Here is a 27,331-nt window from a genome sequence, read left to right on the forward strand (position 1 = left end):
CTGTTTTCTCACTTTTGGATTCTCTACGATTTTTACTCTGACATATTATTTTACCCTGATGACAATAACATCAATATTATATGGTAAATGGTTAGAACTGTTGATTTGTATACATTGGGACTTTATGGACACATTTAAATTAATTTTTAGAAATGCACAGTGCAGACTATGTTTTTAGACAACAGAATTACATTTTTTGTGTTATGTTTATTTACTCTCTTTGGACTTACAAAAGCTCATTTCAACAATGACGTATTTTTCTGGAAGTAATGGAACTTTTTTGCATGTTTGGAATGCATAATCTATTCCTTCTCTGTTTGTTTTCCCATTGTAAACCACCTCAAGTAATATTTGATTATAACAAAGTGGGTATTTTACCATTCATATATTTAATTTGCCCTTTTAGCCTTTTTTCCATTTCAGCCTGTTGCGTATATGTGCACTTTTGATATTCGAGGAATAATTTTCTCTGAGAATAAGGTAAATTTGATTAAGTTGTTTTCTATGAGAGAGCTGATAGTTTGAGATAGGAATGGAGCTTTTTGCAGTCCACTGCCCCAATCAAATTCATCAAGTAATTTGAGAGTCAGTCTTTCCATACTATTTAATAAACAATAAACTGTGTTTTTATTTTTTGACCACTGACCTATTATAGTGTGTGGCCCTAGTAATTGTGTTTTGTTTCATCCGCCACTAACCAATCACTTCTTGTTCAGAAATGATGGCAATTCAGTTCCTGTTTCTGATCCCGAGAGCCATCTTTTGTCTCTCTGTTTTGACATCATTGGTGCACAAAATAATATCCGAGAAGGGCCTCTTTGGTGCAGATTGGACCCTATCAGCGCTGGCCTGACAGACAAGGCTAATGAACGCATGGTTATTTTCTGGCTGTCAGTCTGACATTGCAAGCATGGTGTTTTTTGTGGACAGCCTCATCTCACTTGTGCATACAGTAATATAATATACTGAGTTCATACTTTCTTGCAGTTATTTGCTTCCCTTTCTTTTTATATTAAAAATCAGATATCAGATACAACCTGGCTTTGTTGATATGGGTGGAAGCTGTAATTGTAGGTGTAATTTTCACCTTTTTTGTTACAACAACTTGTCAAATTACCAGTAAATATTTCACCTGTTTGTTTTCCATTTGCTAGATTGTACTATTATAGCTGTAACATTGATCCAGGGCAGAAATACCTATTACCCACCATACAGGAAGCTTAAATATAGATGGCATGGTCTGCTCGGGACTTGTGGGAATCCTTGCGCAGGATCAGAGTTGTACAGCTGCTGCTCTGGAAATACAACAAAGCTCTCTGGGAAATTTATGTGTAACTGTATATGCATTGTTGCTGTGCAAACTAGGAAAATGGTGGCCAGTGTGTCATGCATTTCTTCCTTTCACAGAGGCCGGGAAAATGTATGCCATCCATTACTGTTTTCTGCTCTAGGTAAGAGCATGTGCTAAATGATTGTAATGTAATGGATGCATGCTTTCATATTCAAAATCCTTTGTTTTCAGCTGATTTATTTCATCATTCCCCTCAGCGACTGCTCTCAGTTAGCAGTAGTTGCGTTGTTTTACTAAGCACCTTGGAAGTAAGAAGTAGGTGACGGACTGTGAAGAAGGTGACCTCAGACCTGGCAACACTGTTTGCAGATCATGTGTGAATGAGAACTAAATTCATCTTTTGGAAAAGATGCAACTGCAATTTGCAGCTCAAAACCACAGAACTGTGTAATTTACTTATTTTTTAGTGATCTAAACCTGGTAACATTCCTAGTTGTTCCAATATTTGTGTGAACAAATCTCTGACATGGTCATATCAATTATGCTCACTCGACTTCGCTAAGACATCAACATTGTTTCTTACTACTGCTAAAATAAGAAAGTAAACAGAGCAAGTACACAAAATAAATGATAAATGAGCCTACAAAGTCACATCACGTCTCACACATCCAGATAATATATCTATTGTTCAAGTTCTAACTTATCATCCCACGTGAAATAATGTGCGGGAAAATTGTGTAGCGATTGGATGACCGACATTTAGAAAATTGACGCTTACAATGACAACTGGACTTGATTTTGTAAAGTCATTAATCGTGCACCATTCAAAAACTACAAACCCGGAAGTGATGTTGTATTTATGGCCTTGCAGCCAGGATAATACAATTCATTAGCATGCAGTTTTATATTGCAAGCACGGCCTAAGCACTTGGTATATTTGTGAGACTAAAGAGAAAACAGGAACAGTAATCAAAACTCTGCTTGCAGCAAGAGCAGTGATCCCAAGTCCCTGATTCAGGTCAGCTGTGATGTCAGTGGATGCTAAAAAGACAAGAACTTTCTGTAACATTTCACAATGATGTAAACTGCTCCTTCTGTAATGATCATCAACCTTTTTTATTTGCGTATGTTTTACGTAATATGATGTTGACAGTAAATATAAAACCAATATGTTCTTATTAATATTTACAAAAAACAAACTTTTGTTTTTTGTCTTTATGAAAGAAACTGCAGTACTTCAAAGCCCAGAATGATGCAGTTCCATGCAAGGTCACTCATTTCCATGAGTAATTCTTTTGACTTTATTTCATTGTGGAACATATTCAGTTGTACCTATAGTCCACAAACTGTAATTTCCTCACATTTTATATTGATTTTTGTGTTTGTAATTTAAATGCTTTATCTTGTTAATAACTTGATCATTAATGCTTGTGTGAAATCCATGGAGGCGTGATTACAAACCTTTGTCTTGTGTGTTCTCGTCCTTTTGGCAGCATGCAGTTCAAAACTATACTCTTTTGTGTTTTTAAAAACACTTGTGAAATTACTTTTCAAATGGATAACGACTTAATCTTTTTTTAATAAATAATTATTTCTTGGATGAGCTCATCTCTCTTCACTAGTTTGTCGCAGCTGCTCACAGATCAAACAGAGCGGCATATCAGAGTTGCCCTCTTCAACATGACCTTCGTGATGGTACAGACTGAATCGGACATAAAGGACACTGTAGAACTAATCCAGAAACTTTTTAATTGACAGTTATTTGATAAAGGTTCCATGAACTGTTTATATAGAGAGCCCAGGATCAGGACTGCTGCCATTCGTGAGATGACATGCTACCAATTTGTCCAAAAGCATGCCCTTGACCTTCAGGCCCCAGCGAGGATCGAACTCGCGACCCCTGGTTTACAAGACCAGTGCTCTAACCACTGAGCTATGGAGCCCTACCTTCTCTTGCACTCTCTTTTATTGTTTAAAAAGAACACACCCAAGGAAAACAGACAACTGCCACATCATAACTCAGATGACAGGTAAACAATGAGTGTCACTTTGGGAGGCAACACCCATCAGGGCAGAGTGCTTTGTGGTAAAGCGTGCTCCTAAAGTACATGAGCAGGTACCAGGCTATCCCTCTGCTAGCAGGTTATAATTTGTTTGATTAATCAAGTTCCTCTGTGGTGTGATTATTGTACCAAACAGCAACCAGGGACAACAGATTAAATGTAGCCTTTTGGGTACCGCTGCCACATTTCCAGTGATGTTTATAAATGCACACTGTCCCTGTAAAAATAAAAAGTGGAAATAAATTAATTCAATGTTTTTGAGGAACAATCAGTACAATTTTCTGGGTGTTTGACTGTCCTATGTAAGCTCATATTTAGAAGCCCTGCTTTTTCTATTGAGCTATGGAGCCACACCTGTCCTCCACAAGGCAACTTATTGACCTACTGGGATTCATAAAGTTTCTCTCTTAAACTGTGCATCTTTACTGGACATGTACATGAATAAAGTTTACCTTTTGAGTTGAGCCCCTCTCCCCGCTCCCGCTCCATTTATCACATAAATTAAGTAGCAGGCCCCTGCTTATTTGTTTCAAATTAAATTAAATGCATGATTGTTTGTGTTGTCTAACATGTCCCAATTAAGCTGGTAGAATATGAAATCTGTAAAACATGACATTTTGCCACATTTGCTCCCATAAAAAAAGTCACAGTTCCCATTTCTGACCACCAGAGGCTACTAGTTCCCTGACCGTAGTTTTTTTCTTGGTGCGGTCTCCATTTAGATTTTTTGCGCCATTATGGTATATTATTGGTTTGATTATTGTTTGCACCCATATTTCATTAGTGCGTTCAGTTCTTTAGTGTATTTAAGTCACTTGTTTTTATTTAGTTGTCACTTGGTCTTAGTGTTTGCAGGTTCTACCAGCTGCCAGTTATTGCTTGTCTAGTTCAGTTCTTGGTCACTCTCTTGTGGTTTCTCCTGTTTGCTGTTTTTGTCCAAATAAATCTCTGTTCACTCACTCACCTCCAGCTCCTGTATTCAACTCTACATTTGAGTGCTTTAATGATTACTGCACAAAAAAGCAAGTTAGATCTGGCTCCAGATCTGATAGTTATGACTTTGCATAAACACTCTCTGCAATATTCTGGGGTTCAATGGTCATTCTTGAACAATTGCCTCAGTTCCACCTGCTGAGATTCACAGACAAATCAATTTTGTCACATAATTGTGACATGCACTTTTGATTTAGAGGATAATCACTTTGAAGGACTGCTACAATTAAAATCAGGTACACCTTTAAAAGCTTGGACATAAGCTCTCAATGTGCAATAGGTAGCCAATAGTTTGTGGTTAGATATAAAAATGTTACCATTCTGACACTTCCTGCAAGGCTCTTGGTTGTTGAACAGGTTCCAGTGTCTGCTCCATGCCTTCAACTTCGGGATCCGATTCTGGCTCAGACAGGTATGGTAGGATTGCGATCCATTCCTTATTATACAGAATGAAGGGAAATCTTCAACATACAATGACCTTCTACTGTGGGCTTCCAACTTTGTGGCAACAGTTTGGGGAAGGCCCTTTCCTGTTTCAGCAACTTGAGTGGCCTGCATTGAGCCCTGGCCTCTACCCCATCAAACACCTTTGAGATGAACTGGAACACCATCTGCAAGCTAGATCTTATTGCCCAACATCAGTGCCTGACCTCACTAACGCTTTTGTGGCTGAATGGAAGTGAATTCCAGCAGCCACATTCCAAAATCTATTGGAACAGATTCCCAGAAGAGTGGAGGCTGTAATAGCAGCAAAGGTGGAACCAACTCCATATATATGGATGCCCATTGTTTAGGAATGGCCATACAATTTCACAATTTTATCCACATACAATTTTAACCACAAAGCAAGATGCTTAAAGACTTCGCGTTTAAACGTTTAAAATTTTCAAAAGAAACTGCTCAATTATTTATTTTTAAATGATTATTATTATTATTTTACAGCTCTAGAATAGCCTATGAAAATATGCAAAAAGCCTCCAGCTGGCTAAGAACAACATTCTTGTTCCCTACCTGTGACGTACTTTACTGTGTTCTCATTTTTTCTGTATTTATTTTACTTTCATTTTTACTTTACTGTTATCTTTGTATCCTGAGCTATTTGTGAACTGCGTGCATTAATTGTAATGTGCTTGGAAGAGAATCTTTGTATTCTCTGCTATTTATGAGCTGCGTGCATTCATTGTAATATGCTTGGTTGTTTACGTACGGACGATACCATGGCCCTGTATGTCTGTACATTTGTATACTCTAATTACAATATAAAAAAATAAGCGACTGCAATGAGTCCGGGTTCTTATGTTGATGCTAAGAAACGAGGTGGCTACTGGCTAATGACAATGTGCATGAAAGTATTGCTGTCAACCTTTGCCATTCACATCCGGACAAGGCTGTGAAAAAGCAAGTCTTTTTTGCTGACAGTAGCCACATGATAAACACGACATTGCAGGACCTCCTCGCGTAAAAAACATGTGCGAATAGGACTAAAGATAAACTAGCAGCTGAACTAAATTAGTAGGCTACTATATGAAAGAACGAACAAACGCCCCAACAAAATCGGCGTGACGCACAGACCTGCAGTTTTTTAAATGTCATAATAAAGCGCATGAGATAAAGATTTCAAGATTCCTTCAGATTTCCCTTTATTCGGTCGTCGAGCCTGGGTCCATTCGCACATACAAAAAGTAATCTATCGTTTTCTTTAGCTTAGTGCAGGGTCTGGCGTATATCAATAAAACTGGTGTTTCAGTACACACGAGGAAGGTCCATTTTCTTTATTTTAGTGCAGACGTTTGGCTGGGATCAGACTGGCAACAGTCACCCACAAAAGAGCTGGAGCAGCAGGCAGCAGGACCCTGGCCTGTGGCTGGTGTTTATAAGTCGGAAGGTCTTGGTAAATTGCCATGTGGAGAGGCTAGCCCAGCTCTTTTTTTCATTCAGCATTCCGCGCCAATCCTCCGTGACACGGGGAAAGTTTGCTGGTTGCTTAGCACCACAGCCCCTCTCCTCAGGCCTTCCATACTGAGCGCAGTAGGCACACACATCCGTGTTTTCTCTGCTCCGGACACAGTTCAGATGATTGGTGTGTATTCCTGGAGGGCTCTCAGAATAGCAACATGTTTGCCCAGAGACCACGGGCAGCAGCTAAAATGCAAGTTGATAAGGCCAGAACACCACAGCTCAGTTGCCTTCAATGCAAATACCGCTTTGATTGCTTTTGACTGACCTGCTCACAAGGACATCATATTCAGCTTTTGGTGAGTCGCCTGCTCTGCTATTAGTCAGTACCCTAAAATGTATCTTACTCAAACCAATTTTTCCCACTTGAATATTTCTAAATGGGAATAATTTTTCCTCATTCTTCTGAGAAGTACATATTTATGACACAGAAGTAAGATTCAGCATTTTGTGGTATGAATGTTTAATCTGAGTCATCTGAAGATGGAACGTTATCAGTCTCCTGTGGTTAAAGTAGTAGACGCTGATAGATTTCTATTTCAAATAGAAAATAAAACAGAAGCAGCAAAGCACTCTTTAATTAGCAGAATTTTGCTATATTGTATGTCCTATATTTTACAGAAGAGAAAGTTTCCTGCAGTACTTCAACTTTGAACCACTGCATGTCTGCAATGTGTTTGTGCATACTCACACGTGGTTGTGTATATGAGTATGTTTAATTGTACAATTTGTAGAAATTGGGGGTTTGTCTAGTGTTTTGGTCGTTGTTCAAAGAGCCATCTGTATCTGCCTAGATTCTAAATCTCTTTATTCAGAAATCTCTGATTGCCAATAGGTGTGTTTGAAATCTGGTGGACTGGTTTTGGACAAATGGCAGGAATTATCAGAGCCCCCATTTGGATTTCACTTATGTGGGAGAGCAAGTGTGCTGATTTCTCAGACTGTGAGACATGTTTTTGTTCATTTCAACAGCATTTTAGTTTTATTCCACTTTTCTGAAGAATGCAAATTTGTGGACATCATTGTTTCAGGTCACATGGGTTTAAATCACTGGTGTGCTGTGCTGATAGTATGTGTGCCTTGTGGGTTTTAGAGACCATGCACCTGTATCATTTCTCTGTTGAAAAAACATGAGGTTCAGTAGATCTAATGGAACTCAGGACATGAGGGTTATTTACGGTGAACGTTGCTGTTATCCCACCTGGACACAGGGCCGGCTTTTTTGCCGTCTGTGTCTTAATGAGAGAGCTAGTCATCAGCCTGGGATTGGTGCTCCAGTTCTGTAGCCCATGGCAGCAAAGTGAAATTCAGGGCACAGAATGTTCTGAGTTCTTCTTTAACAGCACCAGTTCTTTCTGCCATCAGTGCGGACTCTGAGGTTTCAAAGGGCATGTGGTGGTTGGTCCAGTGCAGCTTGCAAAGAGCTGAATGAGAAAGGGTCAAACCATCTGTGGGCAGAGCTCTCACCTCCCACACTAATGACAACAGGGCAATGAGGAACGTTGTTGTTGTTGTTGGCCCTCTGCTTTGTGCCATGATTGTATGACAATTCCAGGAAAATGTATGCTGATTTATTCTAATGGTCAATTAGTAGTTCAACATTTAACCAGGTTTGTTATTTTTTGACTTGAGTGCATGTCTTTGTGTCTATAGGTGGCAGAGGGGGTTGGGGGGGCAGTGTATTAGCACATTTATAATAATGGGGCAGCTGCTTCTTTAATGTGCACATTGACATTACATACACTATGTAGCCAAAAGTATGAGGACACCTGATATCCAACATCTCATCCAAGATTATGGGCCTTAATATGGAGTTAGTCCACCCTTGTCTGCTATAACAACCTCCACTCTTCTGGGAAGGCTTTATGCCAGATGTTGGAGCATTGCTGCAGAGATTTGCTTCCATTCAGCCAGAAGAGCATCAGTGCGGTTGGGTATTCAGTGGGTTTACTTGATGTTTGAAAAAGTCGATTTATTGTATTAGTCCGGCTAAAACTGGACTTAAAAATCACGTAAACATCGTAGTCCGACTGAAATCACACAGTCAAATTTTTCAAAGTCGGACTAACATACCTAGTTAATGCGGTTCGGGGTCGATTTACTACAGCATGTATACGCTTCAATCGGACTACAATTGGGCTAGGTCTTCTGCGCATGTTTTGTAATTTACATAGCAACTTTACGCTCACAGTGGCCAAGCGGAATCGATAATGTTTCAGAAAATATTTAACTTTAAAAGATTTAATTCAAACTTCTACTGTGACTTTTGCCGTTTATTGAGGGTGTGACTGAAAATTTTGGTGCCGCTGACTATAATCGAATGTTTTGTCACATTTACCGTTCGATTGAGCAAGTAGCCTGCCATTCAAAGTACATTTTTATGGGTTAGCGCTGTCCGATTGTACTTCACATTAACCTTGTACAGCAAGCAATAAAGGCTAACAGCACAGTACCACTTAATTTTTGTTGCTTCTATCACCACTGTAATGAACTAAATAAAAAGGCGACAAACGACCTTCTGTGAGAAATGCATTGTCGAGCTCACGCGCATACACTGCTGGCGACATTCTAAAGCTGCATTTTGCCCTCCCTAGTATCATAGCGAACGAAATACATTTCTGGATGGACAAGGAGACCAACTTCATGCTATCACAACTAAAGGAGTTAAATATCCTAAAATACATGGATGGAAGAAAAACACGGAATGACGAACTATGAAAAAAAGTTGCGACAAAATTGGAGGAAGCCGGATTTATAAGAAGCCTTAGTCAGACACACCTCGGTCAATAATTTGATTCTTTCCGAGTCATGTATATTGGGACAACGACAATAATCCAATTAAATCTCATCTTTGGCCAAATCGAGCTATTAATATAGCTCGATTTCAACTGTGCATGTAAACATACTGACTGATTGGGCGATTAGGCCTGGCTCGCAGTTGGCTTTCCAATTGATCCCAAAGTTGTAGGATGGGGTTGAGGTCAGGGTTGTGTGCAGGCCAGTTCAAGTTCTTCTACACCGTTCTCGATAAAACCATTTATATATGGATCATGCTGTGTGCCTGTGGGCATTGTCATGCTGAAACAGGAAAGGGCCATCCCCAAACTATTAAGGAAGCTCAGAATCATCTAGAATGTGATTGTATGCTGTAGCATTACGATCTGCCTTCACTGGAATCAAGGGGCCCAGCCCAAACCATGAAAAACACCCCTAGACCAAGGGGTGTCCAGATACTTTTGGTGATTTTGGTCATACTTTTGGAGATTTCATATGTACATCAGTTCAGAACCAAAGTAAGCTACTGCAATATAAAGATGCCAATACATTTTTTATAGGACCGTGTCCTCAATTTATTCAGATAATGGTGCACTGATTGGAGTTTTGGGTTTATTCATGAATCAAGAATTTGAATGAGTGTTTTGTTGAGCTAATTTCTGTAAGCCCTGTGATATAGGCCTAGCACTTAATGTAGAATTCTGAATCATGCTGAAAGGATGTTAAATCAATGTAATGGCTAATGCAAAGAAATGAGCTGATGCCTTATGACACTCTTAATCTCAGAACGGCGCTGACCCTTCCTATGACCATAGTGACTCATAAAAAAAATCTTAATTCATATCCTGGGCACTGATTAACTGAACGTGATACAGGCCTGGAAAGGCCAAGCGGTAATAAATATTAATGGAAATGGTTAAAATAATGATGGTGCAAAATAACAACATCGCCCATAGCTAGGAGTGTTTTTGTAGGACTGGTAGTACGTTTGTCTTTGGAGCAAAAGGCCAGGGTTCAAGTCTCACCTCGGATGTGTGCTTTTGACCTGTTACATGTACATTAAGTAAAATGTTCTAAATTAATTACATTTCTGACAGTGGGCAGTCTCTGTTTTGTTGTCTGTATGAAATAATTGCTGCTAATCAATAAGTAGGATTGTACTGTCATAAGCACAAACAGTCTGGAAAAAATGTATCAGCAAAGAGACAATATAAGCAATACCACCAGTATCATGTCTCTGTATGGTTCTCGTCACTGTCAGGGAATTTGGATGGATTTTTGTCCCCCGCCCAAAGAAATCGGGGGCAGGACTATAGATGGGTCTCCTGCAGTTTGTTTGTTTGTTCATGCTCCTTGACTTCCATCATATAAATACATGTATCCACGTAAACATTATAGTCCATGCAACAACTGCATCATTGGTGGTGGAAAACGTTTACTTTAAGTTTGTGATCTTTTACTGCTTCTTGTTGTCAATCAGTTCACTGGAATATTTTTTTGTTAGTCAATTGCTGCAAAGCCTGTCTTTTGTGCAGGACAGTGACAGGACTGCGTGCTATGAATGGAAGCTACACAGTAAAATGTCAGGTGTTAATTTCACTTTAACAGGAGTACATACAGTAAGAGTCCAACAGGGACCATATGTACTCTGTAAGAGTTGATTTAACACTGAACATTTACTATGTAGTTTTATGGAAGCCTATGGCACATGCCCAATGCTCATGTTGTTATGCACTGGTATTATGTACTCTGCGCTGAATTTTCTTTTCAGGTTAGCTTGCTTAGTTCTCTCAATATTTATTTTTGTTTCATGTCCCCTTCAGAGCAAGTTAACTGACTTTAAAAAAAAGGATTTTTGTTAGTTTTGGTCCTCTCGAGTGAATATCACATTTCATACCTTACTAGGCATAAGCATGTGCCATGTTTCCATTCTAACAAGACTCAGCAAGCCTAGTTAAGCCAGACCCTGGATACAGCCTGTGGGGAACATTGTCTCTCAGGAAATGGAACCTTTGACCCATGAATTTTTGTCCATAAACAGTAGGCTACTGGACCCTCTTTGCACATAGGTCCCAGACGATACTTTCTCTTTATTTAAAGTCAAAATTATACAACTTTTTATTCAGATATTTTAATAAATAAAAAATTATTTAAAATCATTTTTTGAGTCCAAGGTTTGCTGAGTGCCATACCTTGCCAAGGTCTCTGGCTATTGGTAGCCATCTAAGCTAGCGTTGCTATTAAATGGATGTTAGCTAAGTATAGTTATAGTATCACTATAATATCGTGGCCCGAATGTGCCACATTCTCAAATATAATATTGGAGCAAAAAATAGGAAATAGAAGAAGGAAAATACTAAATAGAATTGACGTAATGAATAAATCAACACAAAGGATGTAAATGGAAAATTTAAAAAGTGGTGAAATTAAATAAATATAAAAAATAAAATAATAAATCTGATTTGTGAGCAAAATATTAAATATAACAAATACATTAAGTACAGAGAAAATATATATAAATATTTAAACTATATTTATTTGTGTCCATTTAATTGTGTGAATGTAGATTTTACTGTTTGAGAAGGTGGCACACAGGGGCCCCATATATGTAAGCTTTCAGCACATCAGCAAATGTTAGCTCCTTGTACTAGCTAGCTACCTACAACGGGAACACCATTTCACATCCACAGTTGTGCTGTTTTTTCTGTCCTTCAAAATGATTGTACTCATCTGCTTTCACTAGTCGTTTATGATTAATACTGCCACGAACTGCACGTGACACTCCCGTTCAGTTCAACAATAAGGAGTCAGCGACCAGCCCCTCAGTAAGCAATATTCACTGTTATCAGCTGGCTCTCAGGGTCCGGCAAAAACATTGACCTATTCAATTCTTAACTTTTACCTAAATGCTAATGCAAGCATTGCAGTCTATATTCTCAAACTCACTTTGGCGAGGTAGTTTTTTCGTGATTACTGAAATTGCCGAACATAATTAAAAAAAACGGAAAAACATAATTTTTGCTTTTGATTGTTAGTCACCGCTAACGACAAATATTGATTGTCCATACTTTGAATCCCAGCCATTTAACATAGGAAAGTATAATTAAGTCAGTTACAATTTGCCTTGTTTCTCTGGAGTGCACTCTGAACTGGTGTGCGCCAATTCAGCAAAGATACCGTGAACTATTAGACTAATGTGACTGACTGAGTGACTGCGTCACTCTGATTAAGAGCCTCTGCAAAATGGATTCAATGAAAATGTTATATAAACATGATAGCCTCACTAATGTTGTAGTTTCCCACAATTTGGTCAACACTGTGTTTCTGTGTTCCTGAAGTTGACTATTGTTTTTCATTATAAATTAGTGACCATGTCAGTCACCAGTATTGAAAAAGTCTGAAAGAAACACAGCTTAGATTTTTTTGAATTACTGATATTTAACTTCTCATTGGGTCTTAACATTGGAATGAAAAATTATGTGAGCAATAAATAAAATAATAAAATAAAAGATGCTGCATTGTCCTTGCCAAATGAGGGACGTCCTGTAATTACATTCGTGCTGTTTCAGGATGGCTAACTGAAAAAACAATAAAATTGAATGACGCAAATTCACTGAAGCCGTAACACCCACCCTGACTTCTCTGGGGGGGGGGGGGGGGTTGTGATGGCATCCTGCCAGCAGAGTGAGCTCCTGGGATGACATTACATTTTTCATCCCTGGAGCTCCCAGGACAGATTTAGGCTGGGAGCACAGGATGAGAGAAAGAGAACTGAGACAAGCTCAGATTGCGATCTCTCCAGTCAGCACATTAACAGTGAGGTTCCAGAGACTACACTTAGGTGAGGTAGACCTGTGAGTAATCCCAGCACAGTAATCTCTATGCAAACACCCACCTGGCTCTCTTGGTGAATGCCATTTCACCCCTATCCATTCTTCATTGAGGTAGTGCGCTTGGTTAGCCATGGAGTTCTGATACCACAGCTATCTCCATTGACAAGCATTGGCAGTAGCAGTAGCGTTTACTTTTCTGTTAGAATGCTAGCCAGGCCTTATGCCCAACATCTGTGCCATACCTCATCAATGCTGTTATGGCTGAATGGAAGTGAATCCCTGTAGACATGTATCAAAATCTGCTGGAAAACCTTCCGAGGAGAGTGGAGGCTGTTCATAATGTGCCCAATGCATATTACCCCACCATAATGTGCCCAATGCATATTACCCTGCTATAATGTTCCAATGCACACTATCCATTTAAATACACCCAATGCACATCACCAAGCTGCAAGGAACCAAACGTACATAACCCCACTGTAAGGCACCCAATGCACATTACCTAAATTAATATACCTAATTCATGTTAGTCTTGTATATTTATACAGTTCACGCTACTCCGCTATACTGCTGAAAATTATTATATCATTATGCAACTATATAATACACCCAATTCATATTCCATGAGTCACTGAATTAGTTTAATAAAGACAGAAGAAGAAATTTACAATAAATGTACAATAAAAATATACACAAGTAAGTTTGGTTGGAGCTCATATTACAGTCCTTTTGTTTGCCCCAAACAGCACAGGAGCATTTTTGAATAATGTATTTATTTTGCTTAATTTTTTTTGCTTTGATGAATATTCATTATTGACATGCTGTATACTTTGCAGATGGTAGAGAACAAATGTTTATTTATGACTGGAGGAGCACACACATGGCTAAAGAATACGAAGAAAAAAGCAGAGCCTGAACACAGGCATATGACTGAGAACAGCCATTAAAAAGCACTTCCCACTACCCCAAGAACAAGAACTTGAGAATTACTGGCCCTTTATTTTATAAACAAACATACCTTGACATAATACCTTTAATGCTTAGAATTATTTTGTCTCAAGGCTTACATTTAAACAGCTCTTTGTATTTATACACCAGAGTTGACATATTAAAAAGCTCAATGATGACCAATTAATTTTCTTTATGCTAATGGACCTGTGGGGCTAATTGGAGATGTGTCTGAACCAGGCCAAAGGCTATTCGTGAGTAATCAATGGGATACCATTTAATTTCTAAAATTAAAGAACTAAATCTGTTATTTGACCTTTTCGCAGATTTGAAGTGCAAGAGGGGGGAGATTCGTTTACAAGTAAGTTTTTTTTTGGCTGTGCTTGGTGCTCAACTCCAGGAGAGGAACAGTTTGGTATGAGACCTCTGTGGGTGAAATGAGAAATCCTGTGCTTCCACTCCTGGATGACATTACTGATCAGCAGTGCAGTAAATCTCCTGCACATCCTGATTAGATCTTTCAATTCAGATAGAAAAACAGCTACAATTTTTAGATTTATCAGTGCATGTGTTCTAACTCCCGTATTCTTGGGAACACTTGCAGCCATCAAAGCGAATAAATCTCCTTTTGTCCTCCATACTGTGCAAACAGCCCCATTTTACATCTTGGCCACAATAAAGAGAAGTGGCCTTATACTTGTTCCAGCAGTGGTCTCTGTTTGCTGACTAGGGAGGAGAGAGACAGAGCCACCAGACAGACAGATAAATCAACATGGCCCAATTAGCATATTCATGGCCAGTGCCTTTTTATTAGTGATGTAGATTATTGCCCTTCTTGTTATAAATGTGCCAGTGATGTGATTTAGTCACAAGGAAATCCATGAATATCTAGGGCCAAAAACCGTGTGACGGAGCTCCTGAGATAGTGACATGCCTTGTGAATTGAGTCATTCTGCCAGGTCTGATAACGATGTCATCCTTAGTTTGACTTTGTTGGCTCATGGATGTTCTCCTGTTCATTTTGGCTCACGTTCATACTGACAGTATTGCCCTTCTGTTTCCTTTATGCCTTCACATTTTACTGTTCTAAATGCACTCTGACTGTTGCTAACAAGGCTGGGGAGGGGGTTTGCAATGGAAAACTAAGCAATTCCAAAGATAAGATATATTTTAATGTCATATTACCAGAGTCAAAACACAATCTGCTTGTTTTGCATGTGCAAAATGTATGATTGGGGGAGGCTTGAGTACTCACCTGTGCGCTACAAACCCTGGTCAATGGCAGTAAAGCCAAAGGGTTATCTATACAATCTATAGCTAACACCTTCAGTGGAACAGGGCACTGTTTGTAGTACTTTGAATGTTGCGAGCAAACAAACTAGATTTCAAGGTTTCTCAGACACCATACAATGCTGCAAACTGGTATCTTAATTGCACATGAAGGAGAGAGGGTATTTGTCTTGGTGGATTAATTATTAAGTTAATTTTAATCACTGGCTCCATAGAAAGTCATTCATTTTTGGTGACTTACCCTGACTGCCTGCACAAGCAGTTGCAAACTTGTTGCAGGGGACTCCAGAGAAAGTAGGAGGAAAGCCTCTGGATGTCAATCTTCCTCCATTGCTGCTGTTTACAACAAACATGAGCTGACATTTCTGTGTTCATGCCTTTTATTGAGTGACACAGGCATGCAGTCAGGGAAAGGCAAAACAGATGCACAGGGCAGACTGTTGGATGTCAAAGTCATTCACCAACAATAGTCTCTCCTGCAAGCACACAATATCAATGATAACCGCAATCAAAGCAATTCATCTTTAAACCAATGTTGCTTGCTTCCATAATTCAATTCAGTTTTCGCTGTGCAGTGCTTTTCACAAAGGACCAGTGTCTTAAATCACTTTACAGGCTTTTTGACATCAGGCACTGGGCCCCCATGAACAAGCTATGGGCAACATTGGGTTAATTCCAACTCAACTCAGGGACCCCGCTATCCACTAAAAAAGTCTAAATATGTTATTTTCTGTGGTGCTGTGCCTCAGAGTGAGATGTGCTCCACACATGCTATTTTAGTCACAATAATAATCCTTCTTGTTGCCTTCAACCCCTGTGTTGTTTGGTCATGAAATTACTTTATTGTGATGACGCAGTACAGCTCGTTCGCTGGAGCACAAGATGCTGAACAATGCCCTTGGAAAGAAAATTATTTTCAATATTCACTGTAAATATCTTGTATGTATGTACAATCTTGTTTTTTATTTTCATATAAAGTCATTTACCATTCGAAAGCACAGAGGGAGACCATGTGGCATGGTTCGGGCAGCCGACCCTCAATCCATATACGAATACCCCCTTGCGGCAGGGTCCCGATTGCCCTCCATGGTGCTCTGTACTCTGATCTCGACTGTATCTGTAACCCTCTCGATTACTATCTGCTGGCATCATGGATAACAATAGTGGCCTGGTTCAGATATGGCTGTAGCATATCTCAGCATCGGGGCCAGACCTGTAACAGGTGTGACCCAGACACTTTTGCACACAGGGCCAATGCTGGGGTGGAGTTAGATCAGATCCAATCTAGTCTTATGTCCAGCAAATTTGTTTTACCTGGGGCAGTGCTCATATTTGTTTTGTGCCGCCTGACTGAAACTGGTGCGGAGGTGCAAACTGGTATGACTGCTATGCAGATCTCCTGGTCTGAAACCGGATCTGCCCCCAGAGCCATTTGCTATGTGGATTAATGTGTTCCTTGAAAAATGCACAGCATGAATTTTGACAGTAAAATCACATTCGCTTGTACCGAGAACAACAGTCAGATAAAATTGGTCACCATGCATGGTGGCTTTAAGGAATTTGATTTTACTGTCAAATATACTGTGCATTCTTCATGGAGTAGCTTTTCCTACCTTGGATAAGGATTGGGGGGGGGGGGGGGCATATACCATTTAACTGTACATTGGGCTGACGTAACATTTAAAGGGAGCTCCGGCAAAATAAAATAGAATAGTCTGTGTCCTGTTTTGAAATGTAATATTCAGAATTTATTTTAATCAGAAACAAACGGTAGTGCAGTTTAATAGATGCAGCAAGTGTTAAACCACAGTATATTTGTAGCATTTCCACACCACTCCGAAACACTGAGTAAATTAGACGCAATCGTTAATGAACTCGCATATTCTACTTGAGACGGGGAGGCGGATTTTTTCCCCGCTCATGAATCGATAATGAAACTGTGACGATGTTAGCTCACTGTGATCATTTAGTCCTTCCCTCTGACACGCGTCTTTTCCATTTAGCTCTTTACAGAGGAATAGTTGTCTTTGATTCTAGTCGGGCAAACACGCGACGAAAGGAAGAAAAGATAACTATCCAGGTAAGGAAAACATATTTGGTATGGGATTTCGCTTACTGTAAGTTCATTTTATAAATGAATCCAGAAAGGGGAATAATCATCCGGAAAATATAGGGGTTAATGCATGAGTTAAGGAACGATGTGTTTTTCCCTTATAAATGCTTCGCATAACACGCACGCATAAATCGCTTTCTGAAAAACTAGGAAGAATATGAAAATAACTTACGGCGGTCTTCTCATTAGTTTTTGCTTTTCCGCACTTTTTATCGTTGTGGTTTATTTCACTCTCACTTTCTTGGCGTATGTATGGATATTCTAATTAACTTCGTTTTTATTTTACAATATTTGAAGGGAACTGATCTGTTTTGTAATGCATTCTCCGATTTTTTATGGTCTGCATTTTATTATTAAATTGTGCTTTGTGAAGGGTTCATATGTAATTATGATGGCATCCATTTAAAGAGTCATCAAATGGTTTAAATGTGTTGTTTGGCCTGGTCTTACTAGCAGAACACACTATTTCTCAAAAATAGGTTTTTAATTATTATGCTGAGTTTTGCTGGAGGGAAAAGGGATTTTTTTCTCTATCTGGTCATTGAATTTTTGTTTTCCTTCACTCTCCATACACTCAAGCACCAAATACATTTATCCATAAGGGATGCATTCAGCCTTTGTGAAAACAAAAAGTTCATTTCTGTGATGCATCTTAATGTTAAGATTAAGGCTTTTAGTGTGGATGTGGGTGAATATTCAAGAGGTATAATGATTCAGTATCAGCTTCAGGAGCTCAGTAAAATGCATTGCTCTGCATTTGAAAATAGTTATATATGTTCTTATTTCCAAATTAAACATCGCAAAATAACCATGATATTTTGCAAATAACTGCGTAATACATTAAGGGTAAACCTGCCCAGTGTTTTGCAGTTAAACGTGTGGAGTGCATCGATGAGCAAATCCACACATGACTTACCAGTTTATTCAACTGGACATTTGTTTGATTCACATTCATGACATTGCTGTTAATTTAGTCATTAGATAACAATCAGGCACTTTGTTTTTGTCACAGCGAGAGTACAATTGGACTTGTTTTGATATTTGACACGCAATTTGACTTCAATATGAAATGTTTTTGTGTGTTGGTAAGGGCCTTCCTGGAAAATACTCAACTGGTGTGAATAGCCACTTGCCTGGCACTCTTGCCTAGTCATTATTTTGATCACTATTTTATACAAGTCTGCATGAAGCATTTTATTTTGATGAACAGTGGCTCCAGATGGTACATGGCACCAAATTGCATGCTGGGATTAGTAGTTCTGATTAAAGGTGATCCAAGTACATGAACAACTTTTTTTTGTCTTTCAAACTGAATCATTCATTTGTCAGTCATTGAATATGATGTACAGTGTCATGAAAAGGATTTGCCCCCTTCCTAGATTTCCCCTATTATTGCATATTTGTCAATGTTTCAGATCTTTAGAAAAATGTGATATTAGACAAAGAGAACCTGAGTAAACACAAAACACATTTTTAAATTATTGTTTTATTTATTTAATGAAAACAGTTACCAAGCACCTATATCACCCATGTTAAAAATTAATAGCCCCTTTAGCTGCAAGAACTGCAACCAAACACTTCCTATGATTTGATATTTGTCTTTCACATTTATTTATTTATTTATTTATTTACGATCCCCATTAGCGATACACAGTGTGCAGCTAATCTTCCTGGGGTCTGAACATAAAATACATATAATACATACAAGATTATATAGTGAGACATAAAATCAAACAAACAGACAAAACGATACGAAACAGTAACATTGCTGTGGAGGAATTATAGCCCACCCTTCTTTGTGGAACTGCTTTAATTTAGACAAATTGGTAGGTTTTTAACTGCTCGTTTCACGTCTTGCCTGGATTATTGTCTTGCTGCATGACCAAATTAAGCTGCAGCTTCAGCTCATGGACAGATGACCAGACATTCTCCTTAAGATTTTTCTGGTACAGATCAGAATTCATGGTTCCTTCAATGTTGGCAAGTTGTCCAGGTCCCAGCAAAGCGTCCCCACACCATCACACTATCACCAAAATGTTTGACTGTTGGTATGACGTTCTTGCTGTGAAATGCTGTATTTGCTTTACACCAGACGTATGGGACCTGTGCCATCAAAATCCCATTTTTTCCCAGTCTCTTTCTTATTGTGGAGTCATGCGCACAGATCTTAGCTGAGGCTAAAGAGGCCTGCAGTTCTTTGGATGTTCTTCTGGGATCTTTTGTGACTTTCTGGATGAGTTGTTGCCAAAATTTTGGCAGACCAGCCACACCTGGGAAGATACACTTCTGTTCCAATTGTTCTCCATTTGGACACCTCCCTGTGGTTTGGTGGTGCCCCAGAGCCTTAGAAAGAGCCTTGAAACACCTTTGAAACCCTTTCCAGACTGATAGATTTCAACAACTTTTTTTCTCATCTCTTGTGGAATTTACTTTGATTTGAAATAGTCTGTTCGTAGAAACTTAGAGGTAACTTATTCACTCTGATGGCAAGGTTCAATATTAGTGAGGTTTAGATTCAACAGGGCTTGCTGCAATCAAGACTGGCTGTGTTCAGTCTGCTGGACCTTATTATAAATTAAATGTGATTCATTGGTTGATTGATTAACTAAGGGGGCAATTACATTTTCCACATGGGTGATATGGATGTTTGATAAGCCTTTTCTTTAAATAACTAATACTTGAAAAATGTTTTTTCTGTTCACTCAGTTTCCCTTTATCTAATATTACATTTTGTCTAAAGATCTGAAACCATTCCATGTGACAAATATGCAATAATAGAAGAAATCAGGAAGGGGGGAAAATACTTTTTCATGGCACTATAAAAGTAACTAACAAATAAAGAACAAAATTACTGTTTCTTGTATCAGAGTTCTTTGAAGTACAAGATGAATGCTCAGGGGTGGACAAATCATAAATCCAAGTGCTTGTGCTCTGGGCTCCTAAGTCCAGCTGAATATTTGGTAAATGAGAATTCAGTTGACTGGCCAGTTTCTTAGAAAGAATTTCGATTAGCTTGGGTGCACATTGATGGATAGTTTATCCAGCCGACTAATAAATAATGATAACACAAATAAAGCACCATATTTTAAATGCTGGACCAATGTTATGGTCTAAAAGTCCCCTCATTTCAATAATCAGAAACTCGCAGAGTAGCCAGAACATCAATGCACACTAAAAGCCAGGAGGCAAGCTTCCAAACAGCACAGCAAGTTTATATGCTCTAAGGTTTATTACTAGAATGAACCAAAGTTTGCACAGTGCAGTGATGCACCAGACGGGTTGATATGTCAGGATATCAAGGGAACAAATAAACAAATGAAGAGGCTTAGGCTACGGTTACATTACTCTTTTAAATCCGATTTCTATGCGTTTTTTAATATCCGATCAGGCGAGGCTGCATTAAGTGACAGGTGTGGATGCGCACAAATCGGATATCGCTCGCATTGGGTTCGGATCTGACAAACCACTTGGCATGGTGGTCTAGCACACATTGTGATCGGGATTGCTTGTGGTCTGGACATAATCAGGCATCTCAAAAGGCTTTCACCGGAAAAATGTCATGAAATCATGCCCTATATGTCCAACTGATGTTTTGCACATACCAAACAAATGAGCGATGGCATGGTAGCAATGCCCTGTGGCAAGCCACCAGAGCGCAATAGCCACTCGTTTGCGCACAGACACGGGGGCACGGAGATGAGTGTGCTGACGGTGGAGACGAGGCTGCAGCCGATGACAAATATGGTCGAATGTGTGCTTTCGCATATGGAAATTGACAACCCAGTCGGAATCTGTGAAGTTGTGGACAATGTGGTTCCACCAGTGCTGGCTACGTTCGCGTATCCACACCCTCCTCTCGACCTAAACAGTGGATGCAAACAGTAGCATAATACTCGCACTAACAGCAAGTCCCCGCTGCTGCCTCCTGATCAGTGCACGCCTGGTGCGGGCCCTACTTCGACTACTCGATTGTTTAAATATAATTAAAAAGAACGTGATCTCACGAATACCGAAAGCCATTGGAATGTCTTTTCTGTTTTTTTTTTTTTTACATATTGCGCGGGATAATGAAATCCGAACTGAGATCTGATCACAAGAGCTCGCATTGAACTGTCAAATGTGGCCACAACTCAAATGTGGCCTGGTGTGATCGGATGTTCAAATTTCGATTCCAGAAATCACATGAAAAAACTAGTGTAACCGTAGCCTCAGACCTAAGGGTTCCCTCCCTGGGCTATATTTTGGGGACCCCTTCCTGATATAATGAATCAGTAATCTAATTATGATAACAGAGTGATACATTTTTCCTTATTTATGTTTTTGCAGGGTTTATGGGTAAGAGTGACAACTTTGATACTGTGACAGAAAAGAGTACATTTACAGATTTGAAATTTAATCTACTTTTCAAAATCCAAAATTAAAAGGTCGGTTTGAATTAAATCCTTGATAATTTAAAACAGAAATAAGAGGAAATTTACCCAGTGTGAGCAAATGTAATTGTATTGTTATATATGTTGGAGAAATCATTCAAGCTTTAAAGTGGTTTTATGGGTTGTTACTTTTAATGAAAAACAAGGTCGCTGTATCATGGTTTCCTCCCTGTGTAGAACTGATGCAAATGTTGCAAGAACAGTCCGATCATTTCATGCAATAATTTTCCTCTGTACTTCGTCTAACATATTTCACTTTGCTTTTTAATCAGTGAAATCTACTATCCAGCTGAGGGCCATGCTGAATTACATATGAGATGTAAGTACTACATTTTAGTCTTCTTCATTGATTTTTGATGCATTACATTAAATGTGTTATACAATTGCATTTTCTTATCCTGAGTTAGATAACTGGGTATACAGTATGTAAAAAATAATCTGGTTGTAATTCTTGCATTTTGATCAAGTTATAATTCTGATGAAAATTATTACATTTGTAGTGCTACGAAAGCTGACAAGCTTATACAATGGTAGAGACCTTTTTCATGTTAGATAACACTTGACAAACTGTGTCAAATGGATGCTAAAATGAAGATTAAGCTGGTTTTAAAAAGTATCTTGCATGGCAAATGACTGAATACCCAACAGTGCTTACTTAATGTTGAATGGTCATGTGTTCTTCTGCAAAGCAAATATGCCTTCAATAGTCTAACATGCTGTGGCTCTTCTGCAGGTCTTTCTCTACAATGGGGATGTTTCTCCTGTGTCTTATCCTGGCTTTACACAGTATGTGTTCCTATTTCATCAGTGTCTAACATTAAACCACTGTTCCTATGCATCTCCAGCTCCTTTTCTGAGTCTGTGGCAGGTGTGTATCTGCCGTAGCTACTGCTAGAGTTCTACCCACTTGGGTCTAAAATGGAAGAACAAATTGTTATATGTGGCATGTGGTAGAAAATGAACCCAGGTTGTCTTTGGGGGGTTACCTACTTTCAGTATCTGACCTGCCAGGTACTCAAGGCTGTAATCCTGCACCCCAAAGTACTGCACGAGCAGTGAATTCTCATAATGCCTCACGAACTCTGCTCTCGGCGGAGTTTACATATTGAGCTTGACGCACAGAGAGGATGTTATCTCTGCTCAACCGTGACGAACTCACTGAAGAAGGGTGTGTATTTTAGTATCATGGCAGCGCAAACAGGGTTTCTGGTATCTCCTCTGTGATCCAACTCTAATCCTGCATGCTGAGAGCACTGTGAGGGTGAATCACACTCTGTAGGAGGCTGCGGAGGTCTGCCTCCTCAGAGGGAAGATAGGGAAACTACTGCCGACATTGTCCAGTCATCTGATTTACCACCAAAAGCCACCTACTCCTGTTCGGCTGTTCACACACCTGAGAATTCAAATGGCAGACTGTTCTTCTGCCCACTGATAATGGGAAAAAAACACAAAAACAGGAAGCACTAAATGCCACGCAGTCTCAGAGTGATTTTTAATGAGTGATCTTTTAAGACATAGCTAAAACAAAAGAGCAAAAGATGAGAGATACAATTCTAAAATTATTATAGTCACCAGAGATTGGTATTTTATAGGGAGGGGCATTTTGATGATTTTATTGCTGCACTACACCAGAATTACGTTAGATAGGCTAGCCTACTCTAGGCTGTTTGTTGGTAGGTTGGTTTGTTGGTAACGGAATGTTGGTAGGGATTCTGTAAACACAATGCTCTGTATCTGCGGGGTGCTGACGATGAACTGTCGATCGGGGAGCTTATCTGTTGACGCATTTGATGTGCAGTGTTGAGAAATGCATTTAGACTGTTTTATTGTGCGCAACTAATGGCCAGTGTTTCAATTTGCATTTAACGCTCGCTTTTACGCTGATCTCAATATCTTCCGAATATCATTCGTCAACTTCAGGAAAAAAAGAGCACAGATGGGCTGTCAGGGTCAAACGGAGCTAGACAATTACAATTTGAAAATCTGAGAGATTTTCACGGGGTTGCGCTATGACAGTTTTCACTTGTATGTAGGCCTAAAAATCTGACCTTAATTTCCTACTCAAGTTTTTGTGATTAGGCTATGATTGATACGCAGTTGAAAAAAATATCATGAACTTTCATGAATTTGAATCATTCTTCAGAAAAGGTAAGGCTAAAGTGGCCTCACAATAGCATTTAAGTGAATTATTTGGTATTTTGTTATTGTCTCAAATATATATAAAATAGCATGAACATTCCACAAACAAAACATGATTCACAAATATTTTTTGTATTTCATAAAAATATTTATTTGGTTCACAAATAAATGTAACTGATCGACAAATAAATGTAGCCTGTTCACAAATAAAAATGATACATCACAAAATATTTTTTTGCACTTCCAAACAAATCTGGAATCGCTTGTATTTATTTGTGGACTTTTTTAGACGGTTCTCGCAGCAATGATTTGAAAATACATCCACAAATAGGTTTTTTTTTGTCTAGTCTAGTCCAGCCAATCAGATTTTAAGACATCCTTTCACAGCACGTGTGCACACTTAAATCAATCAAGAGGAGTTGACGAAAAAAACTCAGATGGTGAACATAGATGTGAAAGATGTGAAATATATGAATTTCATCCTGAATAACAGTCTGCAGTTTGCTTGTTACAACTTTTTATATTTAAGTTAACTAGTTAGCTTGCTAATTTTCACACGTATTGAGTTTTTCCCACAGTGAAATACAGCAAATGACATCTTGCTGACGTAGTTATTTAGCCAGCAGTAGCTAGCAAGCTAATGTTAGTGTGTGTCAAGCTGTGGTTCAAACTACCTAGCTATCTTTGCCTTCAGCACTATAATGACACTAGCCCTATCTATATATATTTTTTGAATGAGTGTTTATGCAGGGCCTTTCTTCAAAAGTGGAAAGCACCAGGTTGAAAGGTGCTAAATCCAGATAATTGCCAGGGACCCGTCGCCAGGCCAGCCTACAACAAGTCCCGCCCAGGCAGGCAGGAGTTATTGCCTAGGTACATATTCTCTTCCTCTGTATCCTGCTCCTACTCAGCACTCTCGACCTCCCTGCCCTCTGATGCTGAGGCGACTCAGGCATTGAAAAGGTTATATTAAGCAAGACTATTTTCCGTTTTATGTTGTTTGCATGTGAATCATCAAGCAATATCAAGTTCTCACCTTGAGTCAAATTTTATTGTTTATGGCAATTATCCCGAGCAGCGCTTACCGCCTGGAGTATGGCCATGCACAAACACTAATTTTTATAATATAACTACAGAAGGGGCTTGTGTCACAAATCTATTCATGGATTCACAAATCTATAGAATGGATTCACAAATCTGTAAATTAATGTGAGAATACACACAAGAACAGTTTCAAAATTGTACAAATACAGCAAAGACAACTGAGTAATAGCAACCTCTCAAATGAACCTCTTACAACCTCTCGACTTTTGAACCAAGTTTTTTAGTGAGTCTTGAGCAAAATATTAGCGAACTTGGTATTTGTAACTGTGCTAATGCTAATGCTCTGGTGTGGAGGGTCAATGCCTGCTCTTCCAACCTATAATTCTTGGGTTCTGGCTAGTGTGCTTGTGAGACTTGATGTTTTTATTATGCTAGATTTACTGTAGGTGGTCCAGTTGTGCGTCCCCCTCAAAGTTGAAATGAAACCTATGTCTTTGCCGAGCCACATCTTTGAATTACCATTTATGACCATTTAAAAATACTCAATTTAAATTGAGTTTGAAATGCTGCTTTATATCCATTATTTCATTATAGATCCTGTTCACGCTGCCATGTTGATTCAAATTCTAACAAACAGCACCCTAGAATCGAATGGGACTTGAGCGTCATTGCCTGTATCCTTGACAACACCAACGTTGTTGAAAACTCTATTGCCCTTTGGATTTACTGCTGCTGAAATGGAGACTGCAGAGCAAGGATTCTAGAAGTCACACTTTTACCCACAAAAAAACAAACTGCTAATCTGTTATTTAAAAGCAAATGATGCAGATAAAACTGTGATTTCACTGGTATTTTAATTATTAAGCATGCTCATTTATTTAGAATGCTGCGTACTGGAACTCTTGAATGAATACCCGTGCCCATCTCTAGTATATTATGTGAATCACCAGCAACATATTCAGTTTCTGCTTTATAGCCGGTTTGCTATTTTGTAAACATTGCAAATGATTCAGATCTAGTCTGACTGAATAAGTGGATATTGCTTTGGAACAAAATGATTCTTTTAGTTTCTCAGTTAACAATGTGATGCCAGTGCCCTTGAATAGTGAAGGGGTTTCAGTTAAACCCAGACATTTCTTGATTAGCTACAGCTGCTATTCATTGCTGATTCCAATAATATATGCAATTTGAGACAAGGAATTTCCTCACTGTACGCGAACAAGAAAATGAATAATGCGGATTATCTTTTTATTTTTGACTGGATGAAGGGCAGTTGTGACAATAAGCCTTTTGATATACAAGGCATTTGAAGGAGAGTGCATGTGTTTGCAGTTTAGTGAAGAATACTGACCTGTTCCTCTCCTGATCTTGTCCTCGAGGCGTGGTGGGCGTGACGCTTTCAGATGGCAGGCTCCTGGGCACTCCGTGGGCAGCGGCGCTGTGCTGTGACCTGGCGGAACAGGCACGCTCGCCCCGCTGCCACATAAGCCCCCACAGCAGCTCTCTGGCATCTCTCAATCATCTTCCCAGCAGAGGAGGTAGTGCACAGACCGATGATTTGTTGATGCACGATTCTGATGTACCCACACTGAAAGTCCATCATTCACCCGTTAAAAATAAACATCACTATCCACAACAGTATGAGACCTTTTAGCTGCTCTAGCTGAACTCTTGAATTTGAAAATGAAATATCTTTATATAATTGAGGGGAGTCTTGTGCTTTAAAAGCTTGTTTTGCAGAGTATGTCACTATGGCAAATGTATGGCAGTTCACGGAGAAAGGTTGTGGCAAAACTCTTTTCATTATATACATGATAAGACAATATTATGCATGTCATTTGCTACTTATAACTTGCTAGACATGATTTTACACACAGAATAATTCAAATGATTATAATTAAAATGCAGATGTCAGCTAAGCTGGTGTTAAAATAAAAACCGTTCACTAAGTTAACACCTTTTTTTCATATTTTCTCTGTGCGTTTGGTGTACTGTGTGATATTTCTCTGTGCGTTTGGTGTATTGTGTGAGTGTATCTGTATAAGCAGTGAAGGAGGTCAGAATAGCGGTGAAGGAGGTTTAGCGTTGTTTCTGACCTTATGAATCTGCATCAACAGTCTCCCAATCAGCCCCATTACTGTAGACAGTCTTAATTGCATTTGGCTGGAGATGGTGTTGGAGCTTACGTGTTAATTGAATCTCTTTCCAGTTGTCTGTTTGAACATCCTGTGCTGGGTTGATGGGAACCTGGAAAATGTCATTTGTAATCTAAAGCTTTACGTCGGACTGTCAGACACCAGCAGGCCCATTGCAATTAGCTTGCAGCGTTTGCCGTGAGTACCAAGTTACCCGCCTGGATGATTAGCATTTCTTTTTTATCGGGATTGTTATGCCTCTGCCTCAATGACCAGTATAATACTGGTTCAGAGGACACATATACCGTAGCCCCGCTATTA

The 27,331-nt window shown here is 39.1% G+C and overlaps 1 protein-coding gene and 1 non-coding gene across 10 annotated transcripts in view; one reads left to right on the top strand and one right to left on the bottom strand.

Moving 5' to 3' along the window:
- Positions 1-3,161: 3,161 nt before the first annotated feature.
- On the bottom strand, positions 3,162-3,234 carry trnat-ugu (transfer RNA threonine (anticodon UGU)). Its single transcript has one exon. It is a non-coding gene; the product is annotated as a tRNA-Thr (tRNA).
- Positions 3,235-5,743: 2,509 nt separating this feature from the next.
- Positions 5,744-27,331, top strand: part of lepr (leptin receptor) — a 37,977-nt gene continuing 16,389 nt past the window's right edge. For 2 of the 9 annotated variants that reach the window (XM_064331946.1, XM_064331950.1), the window contains exons 1-7: positions 5,744-6,602; positions 14,186-14,220; positions 17,153-17,229; positions 21,965-22,011; positions 22,426-22,560; positions 26,255-26,413; positions 27,085-27,208. In XM_064331946.1, the coding sequence (XP_064188016.1) occupies positions 22,005-22,011; positions 22,426-22,560; positions 26,255-26,413; positions 27,085-27,208 (425 nt within the window). In that variant the 5' untranslated portion in view covers positions 5,744-6,602; positions 14,186-14,220; positions 17,153-17,229; positions 21,965-22,004. The remainder of the gene's footprint in view (positions 6,603-14,185; positions 14,221-17,152; positions 17,230-21,964; positions 22,012-22,425; positions 22,561-26,254; positions 26,414-27,084; positions 27,209-27,331) is intronic. The other 7 variants (XM_064331951.1, XM_064331954.1, XM_064331949.1 and 4 more) reach the window with 6 other exon arrangements.

The sequence above is a fragment of the Anguilla rostrata genome, chromosome 4, assembly GCF_018555375.3.
Source record: "Anguilla rostrata isolate EN2019 chromosome 4, ASM1855537v3, whole genome shotgun sequence".
In the NCBI taxonomy this organism is placed as follows: Eukaryota; Metazoa; Chordata; class Actinopteri; order Anguilliformes; family Anguillidae; genus Anguilla; species Anguilla rostrata.